The 21,857-nt window shown below is 34.0% G+C and overlaps 1 protein-coding gene across 1 annotated transcript in view; it reads left to right on the top strand.

Annotated features, from left to right (window-relative positions):
- The window catches only part of KCNH8 (potassium voltage-gated channel subfamily H member 8), a 181,222-nt gene that overhangs the window by 103,941 nt on the left and 55,424 nt on the right, over positions 1-21,857 (top strand). The window contains exons 6-7 of the mRNA XM_005030018.6: positions 8,048-8,205; positions 13,773-13,980. Of these exons, the coding sequence (XP_005030075.1) occupies positions 8,048-8,205; positions 13,773-13,980 (366 nt within the window). The remainder of the gene's footprint in view (positions 1-8,047; positions 8,206-13,772; positions 13,981-21,857) is intronic.

Genomic DNA, 21,857 nt, shown 5'->3' with positions numbered 1-21,857 from the left:
AGGTAACTTTTTAATGGTATTACTCATATCACAGATATTATTTATGTCCCTTGTTTTGTTTTTCTTAGCACATGGCATGATGTATGTTGCATCGAACATCATATAAAATGATGTTTTTTCCAACTTAAATGGAAAAATTGGGTGAGGTTACTTTGCTTCAAAAGTATATTTTTTTATACAGTAATAATACTTATTACATGATTTATTCGTTGCTCTCAGAATTATGAGAACTGAAAAGGGATTGTAGTAGTTGTTCCAGTCTGAAACTGACACGTCAAATACAATCTGAAGTATGAAGCATGTACAGGCTGAATTTGGCTGTTACAGCATATTTAAGGATAACATATTAAACACACTTCATATAGAAAAGTTTTGAGACACTTACTGTCCAAAATGTATTACAGTCACTTCATGTATGCTTTAACAACCAACTCAGAGATTAAATGTCCCTCTTGCCTGGTTTACTGCTGTAATCTTCTGCAAAATTTGTGCCCTTCCTCCTGTAGGAAAAGAATAAATAAATAAATACAATATTAAAGCCCACCTGATCTTAGGGCCTTTGGAACACCCTTTCAGCACTTTCAGCACTGGGATCACTGTATTGGGTACTGTTTTGATGGTGAGAAGTCACCTGGAATCTCCGAGGAGTTACATTATTGATGCTTGTTTTGAATTTCATGCTGTGCTTTGATAGGTTAGTGGCATCTTTAGATGGAAGCACAGTAAGCTTCATAATCAAGTTATAAAATATAAAATATTCAATTAATATTCTCAGAATAGATTATTTTACAATTTGTTGATGTTTATTACTTGTTGTCTCAATTTGCTTACCATTCTCATTGATCAAAGCTTTAACGATGAGAAAACATTTATTTTAAAAAGTAAAAAATTTTCATCTTCCACTCTTTAAACAGCAATCCCCAAAAGTCTGTAGAACACACGATTCCTAAAAATAATAAAACCTTCCAGAACAAATGTTCCTTTCTAAATTTGTGTTAAAGATTTTGTTGTGCTTTTATATTTTTTTTTTTTTTGGCTAAAGATTTTGTTGTGCTTTTATAATTTTTTTTGGCTTAGGAGCACTTCCCCTTCAGTTTTGTCGGTAAGTCCCTTCTCACAATAGTTTAGCTGTAGATAATGTTGCCCAGACAAATAAGCTGTTTACACCCAAGTACAGCTCAGAAAACTGTCAAGAAATGAAAGATAGATCACACTCACCTACCTTCTGTATTTTTTGTCTAATCAATTGGATGTAGAAAGAAGCACTTACCATTTTCTATTTGATTTTTTATACATAAAAGTTATCTGTGTATGTTGTGCTAAATTGCTTTGAAAAGAAGGCAGAAAAGGGTGCTGTGCAGAAAACCCTCTAATCTCTTCAATCTTGAACAATGAATTCCATATGTGAATTGATAAGCCTTTGGTGTACTGGATGGCTTAGAGGGGGTTAAAGCAAGCATTTATCTCCTCTTTTAAAGATTTAGTTGCCTCAAAAATACTAATGTGCAATAAGTAAGCAAATCCTTTTCTTTAACCTTGATAACTACACACTGGAGGTTTTTGAGACAAACAAGAAGTTTTACCACTTTTATGGTAATCATCGTATCAGTTGGAGAAAGTGCAATATTTCTGTCTGTCTGTATTTTCCAAAACAGTAACCTGCATTGGGCATTTTTTTTTTCTGTTGAGAAATAATTTAACTCATGAAACAAACATCCTTATCTTTGTTTCTTACCTATATCAAGCAAATCTGCATGAAGTAGTTATGCACATTGTTGGTGCTACTATGATGATTTGTAAATGTGAATAATATGCAACTAAGTACTGAGTACCTGTGGAGTTAGTGGATCCTCTTGTGTATTGTGAACCATATGAAACCATGTTAATTTCACGTTTTAATACATGGTGGTTTCAAAACATTTTCATAGCTTTATGAGCAAGGCAGCTGAGACTACTGCTTTATCTAAATATTTTCTCTCTCTGATTTTGTTTATATTTTCTGTTTAGTATGCAGATTTTGCTGAATGAAAACACTGTTTCTTAAAACTTAATTATAGACTGAAAGATCTTAGTCCATGAAACCAGATAGTCTTATGTCTGTGTCTAAGTCACTGTGTTAAGACTCTGCGCTATATCTTGAAAATTTTAAAGGACCAACAGAGTTCCAAAACAATAAAAACTTCACTGAAAAATTTATTATTTTAGGAGATTCACCTCTAATAAGTAGAAAGGAGGAATGTGAGAGATCAAACTGTCAGAAATATGGTTTGACCAGTTACAAACTGTGTATAGGTTAACTAGTTAGTGTATGTCAGGTGATCTTAGCAAACAGTCTAGCCTCGAATTAAGGAAGATTGCATAAAATATTTCTGTCGGTGAAATATGGGAAGTAATTCCCTTCCAGACCCAGATCTGGCAGTGAAACTGGGCAATGGATCAAAACACATAATAAAGAAATCTTTTTTCTGATACCTTTAATGTGTGATCCTGTCTCTGTGCTAAGTCTCTGCCTGCCTCTTCTCTTTAGTAACAGGGAAAAAAATGCTTTGTGGCTTCTTGCATATATTGGTAACATGCTTGAGGATTGTCCAGTCTTAGTGTAGACTACATAAAGAACATGTAGAGAAAGTCCAAATACCTCTTTTTTCCCAAAAAAAGTTGTGAAGAGAAAGGAAAGAAAAAGAACTCAATGCTGCAAAAGCTAATCATGGTAATCAGACATGCCTTTCTCTCTAGCACATCTGCATACATCTATATTATGTGCCTAAGTTATATGAGTCCGTGTACATAAGTGTTTCATACATGAATATAACAATATATTTAGTATGATGCTGTGTTTATTTTACATTGTTAGGGCATTTAACTTCAACTGGTCCAAGTTCATCACATCATTTACTTGGCCATGTTTAATTTCCAAAATTAATACGTGAATTTAACTGATGTAATAGTGTATCCAGTATGTCCTATTTTAACTAATTAGTTTATCAATGTGTAAAAACATGCAAAAGTCAGTTCTTCTGTCTGTATTTTGGAACAGAGTAAACCAACAGTTGAATATATAACATGAAGTAAAGAGAAGTCCAGAGAGTTTTTGTAATTCTATTTCTCTCTTCGTTAGATACCTTTTCTGTCTTGGATTTTAAATGTATTTTGCCTATTATATAGTGATATATGGCTGATTTTATGTTTGGATTTGTATTGGTACACAGTCATCCATCTTTTCTATTAAAAACTATCATAACATTGAAAACTTAATCATCCAAGATAAATTGTCTAGAAACAGTTTTGTTTATAAACAAACCCATGGTAACATCATTTTAAAACTGAGCAGCAAACCAGGTTTGGCTTTTGTTTTATGTGTTTAATATTCTGGATAATGCAAATCTTCAAATTACAATTATACAGGATGAAATAAATTGAGTTATAACTTCAGTGCATATAAATATGCTGCAGAAAACAACTAACTTGATAAATTGTCAAGAAGACATTTTTAGTAAGAGACAGTGATGATTTCACGTCATTCATTAACTAATAGCATCAGTTATACTTTTACACTTTTACATGTCTTGTTATTGCTACACATTCAGCAAGAAGGATCTGCTCCCTCAATTTATCTGAGATTAGCAAACCTATTGACTTCTGGATTATCACTTTTAAGGATGCTTTTTGTTTTTCCCCCTGAATTATTAAAATTATTCTGGCAAGTTTCCATTTCTGTAACATTTCTCCAGTTTTATGACATTGTATTGAAAATTAATACTGGTGATTCAGCTTCAGACTTGTAATTTTGTTAACCGCTGATGTTTCCTGAACTTCAGTTGCATTTTCTGTTTTACTTTGTAAAAGTAAAGCCTCCAGTCTTGTGGAAGCTTTTTTTTTTTTTTTTTGGTCCGTTGGTTCGCTGGTTGTCATATGTTTCTTATGTGTTTTTTAAACTAGCAGGGCTTATTGAATTTCCTTAACGATCTGATTGTTAATTCATGCTTAAAAAATGTTCAAATCATATGTATTGATAAAACACTTAGTCTTAAAAAAAATTCTTTTACACTTCCAAGTTCACATCATAGATAGTCATCTTTTCAAAGTATGTATGTACGTATGATGAGATCATATTTTGCAGGTCCAAATGGTTACTGGTTTTTAATCAAATGTAACTTTTTTTTTCCCCTTTTAAAATAATTGTAATGCTAATTTATCCCAAATTCACACACCATTTCTAATCTTATGTTAAGTAATTATTCTTTTAGAGGCTTTTGAGAATTGAATAGTAATGAACACTTTTATAACTGGTATATATCTGCATCTAAAGGCACCTACAGTGTTGTGTTTATTGTCCTACACAATATGAACGTACATTTTTCAGTAACTGCCTCTCTATTTGTAGGCATAAATTGTCCTTGAAAACAAGCATACCTACATTGTTTGTGCCTGTATTTCACTGCCAAAATAGAAGCAAATGTATGAAAGTTGAAGACAGAATAAAATATATCAGAAAAATAACTTTTCCCATCAACATTAAAGAGCATAAAAACAACACACAAAACAACATTGTTTTAGAGCTGGAACAATTAACTTTTTTGTTATTGTAAGATGGCAAAATATGTGTCAGAAGCACCCTGATTTTTGGATGAACAATATGTATACAAAAAAAAAAATGTATTTGGAAATGAAATTAATTAAATGTGCGTTTGTCTCACTACATGCTGAAAATGAAAATCCAACAGATATTTTATAGTGCTTCTCTGATTCTGTTTTGAAAAAAATAAAAATAAAAAAAAAAATTCTAGGGTGATCAAACTAAAATTTAGTAGTTTGGTTTTGTTTCTAAGTGTGAGGCAGGTGTTTTTTTCAGTTAAGAGGAAAAAATCACATATACATAATTAAGCATGATGTTTTATAGCAGCTACAAATTTCATCAGATCCTTTTGTGTTTCACAACATTATCTAACATAATATAAATGCACAAAATAGATATATCAAGGCAAATCTGAGCAGAATTCAAGGAGGTGATAAAACTGACACTTTCATAACATTTTTTACCAATATTTGGCACTGCTTTAGATGAATTCATACCTTTTTCCCCAGAAATATAGGGGCCTTTGGCCCCAATTCTTCATAGCTTCCATCATCACAATGTCCTAGCATCACATGACAGCAAACTCGGAGTAAAGCATCTATATAGGTATGCTAAAGGAAAAAAAAAAAATGATACTGTTGTTCTTAAGATGGATACACAGTCATAGATACTGAGTAATCACATCTCCTGTTCAAACATGTATGAGTTAGTAATTCATTTCGGTGTCAGCAATTCCACTATTTTTAAAACAAAGTGTAAGAAACTTGTAAAGTTTGTAGGTGGATGAATTTCAGTTTCAAACTATTTTGAAGAAGAGTGTAAACTGTTATAGGACTTCAGCAGTATTTTCTGCATGGGCTGTATGGCAGCTCTATTTGAGTAACTGTGGTCATAAGGTATGAAAAGGTATTTTACTTTTAATGTTCTTTAAGCATGAAAATGTTCTGAAATTAAATTCTTGAAATGAAAAAAATGTATTAATATGCACTAGTCAATTAATATGTACTAGTCCATGTTCCCTCAATGAGGCAGCATTTTCAATTGAGATTCTTTTATGTTTAGTTAATTGACTCAGTTAAAATGAATCCATTCAGGTACTACTTCTCTTGCTTTCCTTTAAACTAGTTGTCCTCATTATACTAGCAACAATGTAGGAGATTTTCATTTCCAAAGCCAACTTCAGAAGTAATGGCACAGAAAACAAAAACTACAATAAAAATAAAAAGTGAAAAAATGGTAAGAAATTAAAAGCAATGTCCCCAATGAATGGAAATTTCCAGACGTAAGAAAAATACCTAAGAATAACAAGAAACACACTACCTGAAAAAAAAATCTGGCTCATTTAAACTGAGTTGAGTAATATTTAATTATTTCATTTTCAGTGTGTGTGTGTGTTCTATATAAGCATTTTTTTTGTTGTTGTTCATTATTTTGTTTGTTTGTTTTTTAAATAAATCATAGGAAAAAAAAACTTTTAATGCTCATTTTTGCATTTCATTGTCTGAGCAGAGTCTCTTCATTCATGCTTGCCAGTAGTTGTATTTTCACCAAATGAAAATTACAGGATAAAATTCTATCAGAAACTCTGTATTCATTTTCATGTGTGTATAACAGGAATAAATATTTTCAAGCACCATGAACTGCCCCGAAATCCAAGAGTAGATGAAACAACAGTCCTACTACTCCCCATTTCTTAGTTCTAACATGATGTGCAGTGTTTGTTACATTTTTTAATTTTGAAGAGTTAAATATTGAGGTATGCTTACAGTTTAGGACTTCACAGTGTTTTTTTTCAAGAATTTGCTTAACTTGGGGCAGGGTTTGTGAAGAAAGGAAATATCTATATCCAAAGATAAAACAAATTTCTTATATAGACTGAACCATTTAAATACATTCTGTGTTTATTTCCATTTACAAGGCATATATCACCTTCCTATACCTTCACCTTCACTGGTGGGCAAGAGGCTGGATTTGGTTGTAGGTTTTTCCATTTGGCACTTTTACCTCCCCTTCCCCAGAGGCTGTAAGAAACCTATGTTTGGGGCAACAAACACTTCCCAAACACATGCACAGTCCTTGCTATGCATAGTGAGGAACCAGCTTTCAGCAACAGCTGCCACCTCTGTGCAAAAGCGACATGTAGAAGAAGCAGCTGCAGGCATATCTTGTGCCTAACAGACAGAAAGAAATCAATGCTGTCATTGCTGCAAATGGTATAATGAATGTAGTTTCCTCTTTGTAACACTTAATAATACGCTACACAGATTACAAATTGCACAGCTGACAAGTCTATTATGCACCAAACTAACATCTACAAAGCTGCCTCAAAGAAAGACCTTTTGGGCTTTTGGGTTGCCAAGACTATCACCTTGAAGTTTTTTGTTCGTTTGCTTGTTTGTTTGTTTTAATTATTATTGTGAGGAAAAAAAAAAAAAAAAAAAAAAAATACAATTGCATTCTGAACATCTTCCTGACATTTGGGATCACTTTTTATTTTTTTTCTTTTTAAATGAGATGGTCTTCAAAATGAGGTGTTAGAATTTGTAAGGTAGTAAGCTAGTAAGCTAGTAAGCTGTAAAACACCAACTTTTTTGGTTCTTTGCACTTCTTTCTGCCATTGTAAAAGTTATATAAGAAGTTCTCACAAATGTTGGTAGAAACTGGGTGCATAGCTTAAGGACAGATTATAGTCTTCATCATGTAGGACATGAAAATAATTGAGACTGTTGTCAAGAGCTGAGCTTTTAGTTGAGTGTTAATGTGTTTTGGCAAGACATGTCAAAACTATATCTCATACCGAGAGTCACTCATCCTGGAACATTAAATAGGAACATGTAAAGTGCACAAGCCATGAAACATTTCATACCACTTTTGTGATCACCATCATAACTGAAAAGCCTTTTGTTTTTGTTTTTGTTTTTGTTTTTGTTTTTCCAAATGGGTTCAGCACTTTTCTATTGAGAAACAAGTAGTTTACCCTTGAGAATGACATTTATCATCTATGCTGGACAGAAACTAAAAGAAAGTATCAAATTGGCATTTTAATTTAAGTAATTAATGTCTCGTGGTTTTGGTGTGTGGTTTTTTTTTTTTTTTTTTTTTTTTTTCTGAAATCTTAAAATGGTTATCCATAGGTTCTATGCACAATCATATCTTCATTTTTCATAAAGAAAGCTACAGTTGGAAAGTAGTGTATGCAGTACTGTTTAAAGAACAATGTATTTATTTTAATTCAAGCTCCCATTGAAATCAACAAGTTTTAAATATTTTGAATATTCTTTTTACTCTTGCAAAGAACAGTTTTGTGCATTTAAATCTATGGATCTGTTACCAGCATGTGTTATGGGTTTCTGTTTTAGATTCTAGTCTTTGCTATGCATAAAAAAATACAATCAATGTTGTGGTGGGGATTGCTATCCCCCAGAACAAAGAAATCACTGTCTCTAATTCTGTTCCTTTTTTGTCAAGCAGATATTATTTTAAATTTCCGAACAACATATGTCAGCAAGTCTGGCCAAGTTATATTTGAAGCAAGATCTATTTGTATCCACTACGTGACTACCTGGTTTATCATTGATTTAATTGCTGCACTTCCTTTTGATCTTCTTTATGCTTTCAACGTCACTGTGGTAAGTACTAACCATAGTCTATTTTAATAGTTGTTTTGTTTTGTTTTGTTTTGTTTTCAGAAGATGGTTTTGGTGTTTGTTTTTTTTGTTTGTTTGTTTGTTTGTTTGTTTTCTTCTTCAAATCCGGAAACTAAAACTGAATGAAGTAAAATACATTGGTATCTTCTGCAGCTGTGTTGAGTATTTTTACTTTGAATGCTAAAGGAAGAAATAGAATGCTAATTAAAAGTATTATGAGGTTGGGTGTCAATGTGGTCATTCATTAACATGAAAGTAATATATGTAAATATCTGATCCATTATCCTTAATTTGTATATAGTTGCACTTAGTTCATTCTTGCTTACAGTGCTCAAATATAATTCTCTGTGGCCTTTGCTTTCTTATGCTGTGTTCAGTTACTGAATTTTTCAATTTTTATAAGTTGTTATGGTGGTAATCGTTGTTATGGATGGTTACTTCACTCATATGGGAATCTTCTTTCTCTTTACTGACAGGCATTCTAATGCAAAAATTACAGCATGATAAATTTTAAGTATCACGCTAATTTATTTGTGTTCTAATATCTATTAGGCTGATCATTAACTTTAGCTTTGGTTTCAATTCAGCTTTGTTATGTATTTAATTACAAAATGCTTAAGCCTCTTTGAAAAATGTGTGGGTCCAATATCTGTTGATTTCACTTAATGTCAGTTGTGGTGGGTTACATTTGCCTTGGTTAACTTATGCTAAGACAAAGGTTTTTCTTCTCATAGTCCTATTAACATTAATAGAGTAAGAATTTACTAATCAAAATGAAATAGAATTTAAAAAGTTTAATATTGGAAAGATAGTGTTGGCAGAGATTTCTCAATTTTGTGGATTTTTCACATTAAGAGACTTAGGCTTTTAAGCTGTTTGCTTTCCTATTCTCAGGATTTTGATCTTCAGTGAACAGATGCACTCAATCTCATTTTCATTAAATGTGAGTTAGAGACATGTACATAGGTGATAGGATAGACAAGTATCAGAAAGCAAAACGCTAGTCAGTAAACCTCCTATGTAAGGTATACTGTTTGTTTTTATTCATTTAGTTTCACTTCCTTCAGTGATCTCCCTTTTCACTCCATTTGTTATATTAAGAACTGTCACTCTTATGCTAGTAGCTTTTAAAAACAAGCAGTTAATAGATCCACATTCTTCAATTACTGTGTTGTTTTTTGGTTGTTGTTTTGTTGTTGTTTTTGTTGTTTGTTTGTTTAAACAATGAGTAATCTATTTAACTACACTACTATCTCAGTTTGTCCTTTATATTAAAACTGAATAGCCACTATAAATATGTTGGTTTAGCTTCTGTTATGATTTTTTCATTGGATGAACCATGTCTGATATTTTTCTTCTTTGTTGTTGTTCAGGAACTGATATTCTTTCTGTAATAACTTATTGAAAATAAGACATTATCTAATAATTATTTTTACGGTTTAAAAAGTCTCAATATTACAAATGTTACTATAATATGATTAGCACATATCTGCTGTTTGTTACTTCTTTTAAATTTTTTCCCCTAACAAGATCACTAATATGGTGACTAAGAATACCCAGAAACACTGATTAATTGTAGATCCTTCATGAGATGATTAAGGATACATTTAGTCATTCAGTCCTCAATACTTACCTCCTCAAGTAATACACAATATATAGGCATGTTGATCTAGAAATAAGCATTGACTGACAGGCATAGCTCTCTATATGCCCCAAGAGTTAAATGTCTCATTAAAAGTTTTCCAACGTACAGTCTGTTTCTTTCTGGCCCAATTTCAGTAGCTAGCTGCTGTATAGTAATGACCAATACACAATAGTCAAGGGCCAATCGTTTCTTCCCTCTGGCAATTGAGATGAAATCCAGAATGTAGTCTGTACCCTGTATTCACCCTTGCAGACTTAATTATTTTGTTCTCTATATGATTCCTCGAAGGGAACACAGTGCCTTACTACATTGTATTTTCCATAGTGGTAAGCCAAGGCAACAGTTAATATAATCCTCAAGATTGCAATGACTATCAACTGTTTCCAGAACGGGGGGAGGTGTGAATCACATTCCACTGTTTTCAGACTTTATTGAGTTAATAAGCTATTTCCTCATGTCTGTTCTCAGATTTTCACTCCATCGACTCTCAGATGTTGCCTCAACAGAACGGTGAGAAGGGGCATCAGGGAGCATCTCACTCCTTTGCTGTTCAGGCCCCAGCACAAAGGCCAACTCTTTAGGGATGCTCTAAATTCTGCAAGCTAGGTATAGTGCCATACATACACGTGTATGTATGGCACATATATATCATCCTCTGGTTGGAGATTTGTGTAGTTAGAGTGTGTGGAAAAGCTGTGGAGTCTCTTGCTATCTGTGGAGATATTTCAAAAGAAAACAGTGAAACCATAGGAATTGGTCCTACTGCTTTTACACCTTACAAGCATTCTGCATTATCACTACTGGGTAAACATTCAGAGATCTGAGACCTCAGGCATATTTCTTCCTAACCTCAGTGCCTGCTGAGACCCTAGCTTCTCTCATCCTGGTATTCATCTGATTTAAGGAATCCCTTCATCCATGGAAATGTTCTGTGAAATGCTGCCGAAGCAAAAAAACAGGCTGTTAAGCACTAGTCATCATGATTTAATTTGCTCAACTCTGAGTAACTATTGGTGGTATAGAGCCAGTAAAGAAAGTCACTTTTGGAGAAAAGCTGGTTAATCAAGCAGAAAAAAAGAATTAAAAATTGCTGCCACTAAAATTTAAAATGTATCAAGTTTCCTTGTTATTTCCTTTTTGTCATAGGACATGATGCTTCCAAGGAGAGAATTCCTTCACTACTTTTGTAGCAACTTTATTTCTCAGTACTTCTCAGTATCACAGAATGCTATGAATGAGTTTTGGTTTTAGACAAAATTCTGACTCTGTCACTTTGACAGAAAAAGGTTAACCCAGCTAGTCTAAAATGATTAACCAAATGGAAAATTTAGTTGGCTTTATATTTGTGGGCAGAGCAAAATCTACACAGACACAAGTATGAGTGCTGACTCCCCATTTTGTCTTTCTAAATTTATGACAAAGAACAGAAAGCTGCCTGATGGCATTTGAGGTCTTTCAATGACAGATTAGACACAATAGAAGAATGTTTGGTGTAACTAATAAGGAAATTCATTGCAATTATGTATGATTAATTACAACTGTGTTCAAATTTATGAGCAAATTATTTTGGAATGAAGCAGTATTTAGCCTTAAAATGAAATGTATCCACTTAAAAAAAATATCTGATTTTCTATTTATATACTCAGCAGTATTTTGTAACAATAACAATGGTAATGATTTAGTCACAGATAATAACTGGGTACACTTAGAGTAACAGTACTTTTGATATTTCTTATTTATGAGAAACTGATTAAAAGACTGATTTCACCTTATCTGTTATTATTTGTTTGTGCTGTGGGGGAACATAAGCAATCATATAAAGATAAGAGCTCCATAGTGATGAACACAGCACATATATGTCATCTGTATTTATGTTTAGATATTACTGCAACACTGCAACTGTCAGTCATGAACAGGGACCATTTCTGTTAAGAGCGAAACAAATAGAGCCATGTTTAGCTCAAACAAGCTTATGAGTGAGATAAAAAATTGAGACAGGAAAAAAAAAAAAAAAGACTGGGAAATGTGTTGCCAGAGAAAAAGAGTAATTTGTTATAATGAACATGATATTCAATTAGAATAATTGTATTTTATTTGTAATATAATTATTTTAATGCAAACAAGGCAATTCCATCAAATATTTTAGGGCCTTCTGCCCCAAACTGCAAATATTCTTGTGCTTAAGGACACAGACATAACTAATTTCACATACTTATATTAATAGACAAAAAAATTGCAAGAAGAGAGGACCCTGTAATAGCTTGTGTGCTCTCATGTCAAATCTTATTCCTCACAGCTGTAAAATTCAAAGTAATTTAAATAAGTGTCATGTTTCTGTTTCTGTTGTTGTTGTTGCTTATTTGTTTGTTTGTTTGTTTTTCCCTACTATGTCTATGAGAAAAAAATATTAAGGCTCTTGTGAAAAAAAAATATATATATATATGAGCATGTAGTGAATAGTACATGAAGGTCAGGAGAGAATTACTTATTTATTTTTCCTTATAGTTTTCCCACCTAATCTCTTAATTTCTGGGATTGGAATAAAATCAATGGTTCATTAAACCTTCATGAATAAATTTAAAATACTCCATGTTACAAATCTTATCAGGCAACTTACACCCAGTTGTTAAAACATGCACACCTCTGAAATGAAGTTTTCAGGTTATTAGTGTTGGTAATAGAAGCAGAAAGGTTTAACTATAGGTTATTCTGGATTAGCATAAACAAAAGTTGTTGATCCAACAATGCTTTGAGACTTCCTTTTCAGAGAGCTCATTATATTGCTTTGGGAATGCTATGAGAAGATATGTCAAGTTTGACACTATTTTTTTTTCAGTCTGTAGTTGTATGTATCCTGTATTTGCCATGTATCTAGTAAACTTTAATCCTAATGTCTCATTAATGAAGGAAAGAATGTTTGCTATTAACGAAATTTTGCATATTTAGTTTTTGAAAAAATAAAAATTGTGTTACATTCTAATCTGCATATTGTTTGCTAAAGCCAAGAAACATGAGCCAAGAATATTCCATGAAAAGCTGAGAGGTGCACAAACTCTGGTGTGGATATAGGTTGGAGGATGCTCTGGATAGAATGGGATGTTTCAGGGGCTTCTCACTTTGTGTATTTCTGCATCTTCTCTGGGGCCAATCCTCGTACACCTAGAGCTCTGAGAATATTTTTTTTTTGCTTTTGAAACATACACTTGAAAGGCAATAGTTTTTTAGGTAAGGAATTTTTAAACTAGTATTAGAAGTTTTAATGGACTCTGTCTGACAGAGTCTTTTGGACTCTGAGTTAGTACAGTGCAGTAAAAAGAACACAGGCCCCTGAACACAAGTTTAAATCTGAACAAAACATCTGAGTCTTCATTCACCTCTTTTGCTTCCTTACTCTGCAAAATATCTGCTTTGTGTTGTTGCCTCTTCCAGGTTTAATTATTAAGCTGATTTCATGTCATGTATATTTAAGTGGAGTTATACTTACTGTTTGTTTGTCTGTTAGCAGAAACTGAAGATCATTGTTTGAAGATGCTTATTTTGTTTTTTCACACAGGAGTCAAATGAACCTTGAACCAGTCTGATAATTTAGTTTCTTTTCTAGAGCAGGGAAAGATCTGGTTTTGTGCAAACAATTTTTTATGTTAAATACAAAGGAAGACTTTGTATTTAAAATTTTATAAAAATAAAATTTTAACATTTTGAAAAAATTCAAAAGGAAAGATATCTCAGGATTTCATTGTACGGTTTAAATCTAGTATTAAGTACTAAAGTAACTAAAATAAATATGTACACAACAAAAGTAAAAATCCATACAGCTTTAGAGGATGGAGTTTCATTGCAGCAAGAGAGGTATTGTGACAGATGTCAAGAGCTGACAAGTTGTTTTCTCTATTTGTTCTCCTAGGTTTCTCTTGTCCACCTCCTAAAGACAGTGCGGTTGCTCCGCCTCTTGCGTCTCCTTCAGAAGTTGGATCGTTACTCCCAGCACAGCACAATTGTTCTCACACTTCTCATGTCCATGTTTGCCTTGCTTGCTCACTGGATGGCTTGCATTTGGTATGTCATTGGGAAAAGGGAGATGGAACAGAATAACCCCCTTACCTGGGACATAGGTAAGTTATTCTTTCACACACATGTATGTGTAAGTATACAAAAATATATGTATTATATAAAAATATATGTATATAAACAATTTGATGTTTCTTGGCTTTGTTTAACCATATACAATTATTTAATGCTGTTTTTAGAGAAAAGGGATTGCTTAAATACGATAATTTTTAGTTAGCAGGTTGTACACTGAATGTAAGTATTTCTTTAAAGTTAACTATCAAACAAGTAAAGGACAGAAATTTGCACTAAAAATGTTGGAGTCTGTATCCGGTCACATAAATTCAGTGCGATTTGTGTTTCTCAAGATCTTGAAAATTTGATTCCTCATTAGTCTTCTCTAAATTTATAAACTGAAAAGTAAATTTCTATCTACTTCAAAAAGAAAAAATAATTCTCCTTTAATCTCTAAATACTATGTGTTTGAGCTTTGGCATAAGTCTTTCTTTGGCATAGCTTTAAATGATCAGTTTTAAGCAAGGAGGAGGAGCAATGGGGGGTGGAACCTTCTTCTTCCTTCCTTTTTTCCTTCCTTCTTGCTGGTCACTAGCTCTTTTAAATGTCCACTGAATGTGGACATTTTAAATGTTTTAAATGTCCAAATATCCTGTGGCTAAATGGTAACAAAAACATTCAATAAGAAAAAACAGTATGTGGGCAATCTCTGACCAAAGAGATTGGTGCTCTGAATTTCAGATCAGCCTGGAAAAGAGGGTTAAAATGTTAAAATGGAAAGAAAATGGGAAAAGTGGAAAAAAAATGAGATTTTTAACGTGTTTCCATGTTTAGGAAATCAAGGATCTAGATAGGAAAGAGCTAAACAGACAGCGTAGCACAGTAGAAAACAAAGTTTTTTGCAAATTAAACAATTTATTAGCAGAGATTCCCTCAAGCATGCTGACTACTCTTTACTGTACGGCGAAAACAGATAGGCCCTGAAATGTATTCAAGATAAAAAATCCCTTTGGAAATATTGTTTAGCTCATTTGCAGACTGTGGTATTTTTGCACAGATGACAAGGTGTTTGACAATGGATAGATGGTATTGGACCTGTCAAGTTATATTCAGTGTTTAGTTTCCAACTCACACTTCTTTCTGTTTTCTTTGAATATTCCAGATTTACTCTTTAGATTCTAAACTTTCTTTTTTTGTTGTTTATTTTTTATTGTTATTTCTAAGGTTTTATTCCTTTGTGATATTGTGAGATACTGTGGAAATACATATCTTTTACTGTATTTTTCAGATGGCATATCAATATTAAGCACCCTTTTTCTCCCTTTTTCTTCTGGGTCCTTCTGTTTTCTGTTGTTTTTTGTTTGGTTGTTTTTTTTTTGTTTGTTTGTTTTTGTTTGTTTGTTTGTTTGTTTGTTTAATTTTACTTGTATTTACCTTTCACCTGAAATCTACAATGTGTTAACTGAAGCAGGAGATGAAAAGGCCATTGATAAAATTAACTGGGAGGAGAAAACTCTGCTAGTTTTCCTTAGGCTTTTAAATACTAAAAATGTAATTAAAAGTGTGTGAATAATTTAGATTATATAAGTTATCTGTAAGAGGAACAGAGTGAATATGCGACTGTTTCATAAACAATATCTGTTAGTGAGACAGAGTTTCCTAGAAGGAAAAATATTTGTTGGGGGAATGATGTAAACACCTCTGGCCAAAGGCTCATGAGGTGTATTTGGATGTCATTATCTACTATTATTATCCCCTTTAATTTCTTTCTTCTCTCTTAACCCTTTCTTCTCTCTTAACTCTTTATTAAATATCTAATAAAGATATGTCTGAAGGGAAAATTACAAGTATGTTAAAAGTGCCTGTCCTCAGCTGAGGTGAGGGTGCTGTGCAAGGAAGAGGAAAAAGGAAAGAATGTTCAATAAATCTCACCAGTTTGCCCATAGCTTACTTTAAGCGTTTATATAATAATAATAATAATAATAATAATACATTTGGTTGTTTATTTCTCTATAAACCTGGTCCGTAACCACCTGCTGTTGAACACTTTACAGAGGGCAAAGTTCTCAAAGAAAAGAGTGCACCTGTAGGGGATGATACACAAAGAAAGCCCACTGTGCACAAATTGGTCAAATACTGGTAACAGAAAAACAAATCCAATAATAATAATAATAACAATAAAAAGGAAAGTCTCTCTGATGGGAAGTAGCTGTGAAAAAATATTGTCAGCTTGTGTAGGCCACAAATTATAGTCTATTTCAAAGCATCCATCACAGTCCAAGTGATGAGGATGGGCTGCATCATTGCCTCCCCACAGGTGATGGCTGGTGGCAACTGTCTTCTTAGAACAAAACCTAGTTTATTCAGAACAGAGCCATTTCATGTAAGACCTATTTGTGTCTCAGCGAAGAATGCTCTAACTGGGTTTTCCCACATTTCACATCTTCTAGTGGGCTTCCTAGGAAGGAGTTGCTCCTTAACAGCCTCCCAATGGCTTGTCTCACCATGAGACTTGGTAATGTTTCCTGCAGTCAATGCACCTCCCCGTTGCAAGGGCCAGGGCACTTCTTAGCCTTATGCATTCTTAAACTAAGCCTCCCACCTGGCAAAACTGCCTATTTGTTGAGCTTACAACCTGATTTTGTTTCATTTTTTTTTGCCCCAGATGTGTGTTTGTGTATTTTTGTCTGGAAAGCTATTCTACCGCCTTCATGGATAGTCTCTGAAATATTTAGATGCTATAAATGTATAACAAAAATTACACTACAATGAGTCTTGCAAAACTCATGCAGTTATTGTGCAGAAAGTCAAAATGATAGCAGTGCCATATCTGTCAGAATGGTTATTTCTGAAGTTAAATATTTATGACTCTTTTTTTGTTCTTAAGGGAAACGGTTTAAAAATATTTAAATGTTTTAAAAATATTGGAAACTGGTTAAAACAAAAAAGATCAGAAAATTCCAGATACCTTGCATAAAGACATTATTTTGTAAAGACCACTTCAACACTAATAAAATTTCTATTTAAGATTGTATGTCGCATACATGAACTGAAACAAAACATTAATTCCTTCAATCCTATTACTCTATGTATCCAAGCTTCTTGCTGATGAAATATAGTGAACTTAAGTCTTGGCCCTCTGTGCTATAATCTTTGCCAGTCTGGTGATACAGAGATTATTATATTAACTAACTTTTCTTTTAACCTTAAGGAAACTTCAAATGGCAATTCTACTACACCATTCACACAGTATCTGTGTGGGAGATATATAGAGAGGTCATTTAGGGTATAAGTGATTATGCAGACTAAAATGAGATTTTGAGATCATAGTGAATCACAAACAAATAACGCATACAGGAGAAAACATGTTTCTGGGTATAATAAAGGTAATGATTGTAAGGCATAGAGTATTCTGTTCTATTGCATGAAGGCTTCAGCTGGAACTTTTTCTGAAATTTTGGATAAGGCATAAGAGATTTATTAATGCAGGCAAGGCAGTAGAGTGTGGTCCTTATTCTTCATTGGCAGGTTTTCATTTTTAAATTTTTGATTTAATTATATTATTACTGAAGCTAGAGGCTCAAGTTTATGTCAGTAGAGCTTACATAAATTTAATTTCAAGGAGCATTAGGAGGCTCTGTAATTGACATTGTTAAAAAATATATAATACAAAAATAACATTCCTCTACTTTTTCATTAAACAGAATGTCTCCCCCTTGGAAAGTATACATTTTATTCTTCACTGGAGTGTCTCAGCCAGTGTCTACATGAAGAAGTAGTGCCTTGGGTATGGATACTGCTATGCACACAACAGCTGAAATTTAGGGACAGGTTTGTTCTAAGAAGGGAAATCCACTCTGGGACTAAAAAGAAAATTAATTTTTATGTGTGCATCTATTTTTGAGGAGGAGGGAAAAAAAGAAAAAAAAAAAAAAAAAAAAGCTCAGAAAGCTTGTGTCACGGATTCAAGACCAAGATCGTGCTAACACTGGAAATCAACATTTTAAACTGTAATGCTGTAACATAATACTTTGAACCTTGCCGTGTTATCAGATATGCGCCATAGCCCAAATCTCACAACATTGACTTTAGTGGGAGTAGCATTTGGTTCTCTGTATCTCTTCCTCTGGCCAATTTTAACAAATGAGGTGCTTAATTTGCATTTGGATTGGGGCAATGGGAGTGATAATGTTCTCCCTATGAAAATACACAGAACAGAAAAGTATATGTGCTTTGTTCTTAGTGGTTGCAATTGTAAGCCCTTTTTGCCTCCTTATTTTTTTTGCCATGTTGTGGCAAAGTGACAAGGATGGGGAGGGAGGACTGTGAGGATATTATTGATGAACTGCCATGATGAAGTATTTACTAGTGTTAAATACAGATATTTACTAGTGTTAAAATCTAGATCTTCAATATCTCTTACATAGTTCTTATGTCAATATTTTAACTGACTATGTGGGGTATTTGGAAGATATTCATTGTGGACACAGCCTTGAGGTGCTAGAGATCTTTACCTCAGCAAGCTTTTCCTCCTCAGAAAGCAGTCACTTTGTGTGCAGCAGCTTAACTCATATCTGATAAAAACATGTCTGATAAAAAGCTTTGTTAAATTCTTTGCTATTACATTCCATGTTGTTCTCCTCACTTGTTTCATGGGTTAAACAGATGTTACCATGACACACGGCATGATTTTCAGCCATCTGTAAAAATAAGATTAATTTTCAGTTAACAGACAGAATAGAGGCTCAACTGCGTTGAGGCTCCTGACTGATCCTACCACTGTAATTCCTTTGACTTCAATGCATTGGTGCTCATTTCTATATGTTTAACAATTATCAGATTAAGGTATAGATAAGGGTCCTTATTGTGTATCTGTGGTTTTGAATTATTATATGCAATTCCCTTTCAAATTCCTAACAAATATAAGAAAAGACTTTTAGATCTGTTGCTATAAGAAACAGATTATATTCTGAGAGAGCCATATGAGCTGTTGAAACTCACCTGTCTTGAACGTAGCGAGAAAATTAGGAGAAGGCCAAGAGTCAGGAGGCTACTTCCCTTAGACAGTCAAAGTTGTCAGGTATAATTTCTGTAATTGTCTTCCAAAAATTCCTTGCTGACCACCAGAAATTCATCTGCAACTTTTTGTTATTCCACCCAGAGTATCACTTATAACACCCAGACTAAGGAGGGGGTTATTAGAGCACAAATAAATAAATAAATAAATAACCCATACTTTTGTACAAATTCAGGTATGTTCACTTTAGGAGAAGCTTTAAAAACATGTCATTCTTCACTTATTTACATTTCCATAGAATACCTCCATTCTCATTTCAGATTTTTATTCTTTTTATATCTAGGACACTTGGCTAAAAATCTGTATTCTAGAATAAAATATTGGGTTAGCTTCACTGCTCCAAACACACACATTCATCAGGTTAGAAATGGCATGTGTAGATTTATGAATTCTTGCAGGGAAAAATGAATTTTATGCTGACTGAATTGCATAGGACATCATTCACAAGCCATGATCAGTTGTTCATCTCAATCTCCCATCTCTGTACCTGAATGTTTGATTTTAATCTCCTTTTCATCTGCTTTATCATGTTTTTGATTACTGGTATTTTTAATATTTTGTTGTCAGCAATAACAGAATCTATTACTTTGGAACTCTAGTCCTTTCTAATTTTTAAGAGCTGTCTTTAAGAAAAGGAATAAAAGATACAGTTGTATCTTGCATAAGTGCTAACATTTTCAATTTATTAAAACGATTTATAATGCTGTATAACCGGGGAAAACTGTATTGAAGGTCCTTGTGTGTGTGTGTGTGTATATACATACATCTGTTTATCTATTTTGGATATCAGGAGGAGTTAAATAATCTGGCTGAAAATTAATTTCTAGTTAGTATATGAAGGAAATGATTTATGGCTGCCATTCTTGTGAAGTATTCTGGGCCATCAGTGACTTAGAGACTCCGTCTCTACATTTGGGTTATTTCTTGCAACACTTTCATAAAATAATTAACCTGTGGATTGTGATATATGACTAATGAATATATTAATTGGATAAAGCAAGACAACTACTTTGAAGCCATGACAATTTTCAAAGCACCCATCTCACAGATAATTACAAACTGCATTTATTACCTTGTATATTATTTGAAAACAAACAAACAAAAACAAGGAAGTACCACAATATTGAAGTATTTACCAGTGATAAAATAGCCTAACACAGTTGAAAAAGAAATCATAGAACCATAGAATATCCTGAGTTGGAAGGGACCCTTAAGGATCATCAAGTCCAACTCTTGACACCGCACAGGTCTACCCAGAAGTTCAGACCATGTGACTAAGTGCACAGTCCAATCTCTTCTTAAATTCAGACAGGCTCGGTGCAGTGACCACTTCCCTGGGGAGCCTGTTCCAGTGTGCAACCACTCTCTCTGTGAAGAACCCCCTCCTGATGTCAAGTCTAAACTTCCCCTGCCTCAGCTTAACCCCGTTCCCACGGGTCCTGTCGCTGGTGTTAATGGAGAAAAGGTCTCCTGCCTCTCGACACCCCCTTACGAGGAAGTTGTAGACTGTGATGAGGTCTCCCCTCAGCCTCCTCTTCTCCAGGCTGAACAGGCCCAGTGCCCTCAGCCGTTCCTCGTACGTCTTCCCCTCCAGGCCTTTCACCATCTTCGTAGCCCTCCTCTGGACACTCTCCAACAGTTTCATGTCCTTTTTATACTGTGGTGCCCAGAACTGCACACAGTACTCGAGGTGAGGTCGCACCAGCGCAGAGTAGAGCGGGACAATCACCTCCCTCGACCTACTAGCGATGCCGTGCTTGATGCACCCCAGGACACGGTTGGCCCTCCTGGCTGCCAGGGCACACTGCTGGCTCATATTCAACTTGTTGTCTACCACGACCCCCAGATCCCTCTCTTCTAGGCTGCTCTCCAGCGTCTCATCGCCCAGTCTGTACGTGCAGCCAGGGTTTCCCCGTCCCAGGTGCAGGACCCGGCACTTGCTCTTATTGAACTTCATGCGGTTGGCGATCGCCCAGCTCTCCAACCTATCCAGATCCCTCTGCAAAGCCTTTCCACCCTCATTCGAGTCCACAACTCCTCCAAGTTTGGTGTCATCAGCAAACTTGCTCAAAATACCTTGTATTCCTACATCCAGATCATTTATAAAAATATTGAAAAGTACCGGCCCTAAAATGGAGCCTTGAGGGACCCCACTAGTGACCGCCTGCCAGCCTGACGCAGCGCCATTCACCATAACCCTTTGGGCCCTGCCCGTTAGCCAATTGCTCACCCATCGTATGATGTTTTTATTTAGCTGTATGCTGGACATTTTGTCCAGTATGAAATGAGAATGCCTTTCTCTTCTTCTAAGAACTAAAATAGTTTAATTATAATCAAGAAGAAATTATAGTGAATAAATGTATTTAGTCATTTCATTACAACTTTGAAATATTTCTTTAAATTGTGATAAATACATAAATAATTAAAATAATTCCAGTGTAGAATACTAGATTTGTGACATGATTCAAAGAAACTTATGGTAAGAAATATTTATGAAAGAAATGTTTTTCTTTTATCTGGTTGTTTTACAGTTTGGAATAAGGAGAGAAAGTTTGGATTAGGGAGGGAAAGTTCATCTAGATTTTGAAGAGAAAATTCAGCCTTTTCTTATTTGCATATAATTAGAATTAGAATTTTTCATACAATATGAGCAGAGGATGATTTTGTTTTGTTTGGCTTGCTTTTTGTTTGTTTGTTTGTTTGTTTTTACTTGTTTGTCAGACTTTTAGAATAGACATAGAGAAGTTTAACTGCCACAAATAGGTTTATACTCACACTTATAATCACCTCACCATATGCTGGAAATTCATGTGGAAACACATTCTGTGCCAGGTGAGGACCTACCTATAT

Source organism: Anas platyrhynchos, chromosome 2 (genome assembly GCF_047663525.1).
Source record: "Anas platyrhynchos isolate ZD024472 breed Pekin duck chromosome 2, IASCAAS_PekinDuck_T2T, whole genome shotgun sequence".
Classification (NCBI taxonomy): domain Eukaryota; kingdom Metazoa; phylum Chordata; class Aves; order Anseriformes; family Anatidae; genus Anas; species Anas platyrhynchos.
The sequence above is the reverse complement of the archived record's forward strand: the minus strand, read 5'-3'. Positions and strand labels throughout refer to the sequence as shown.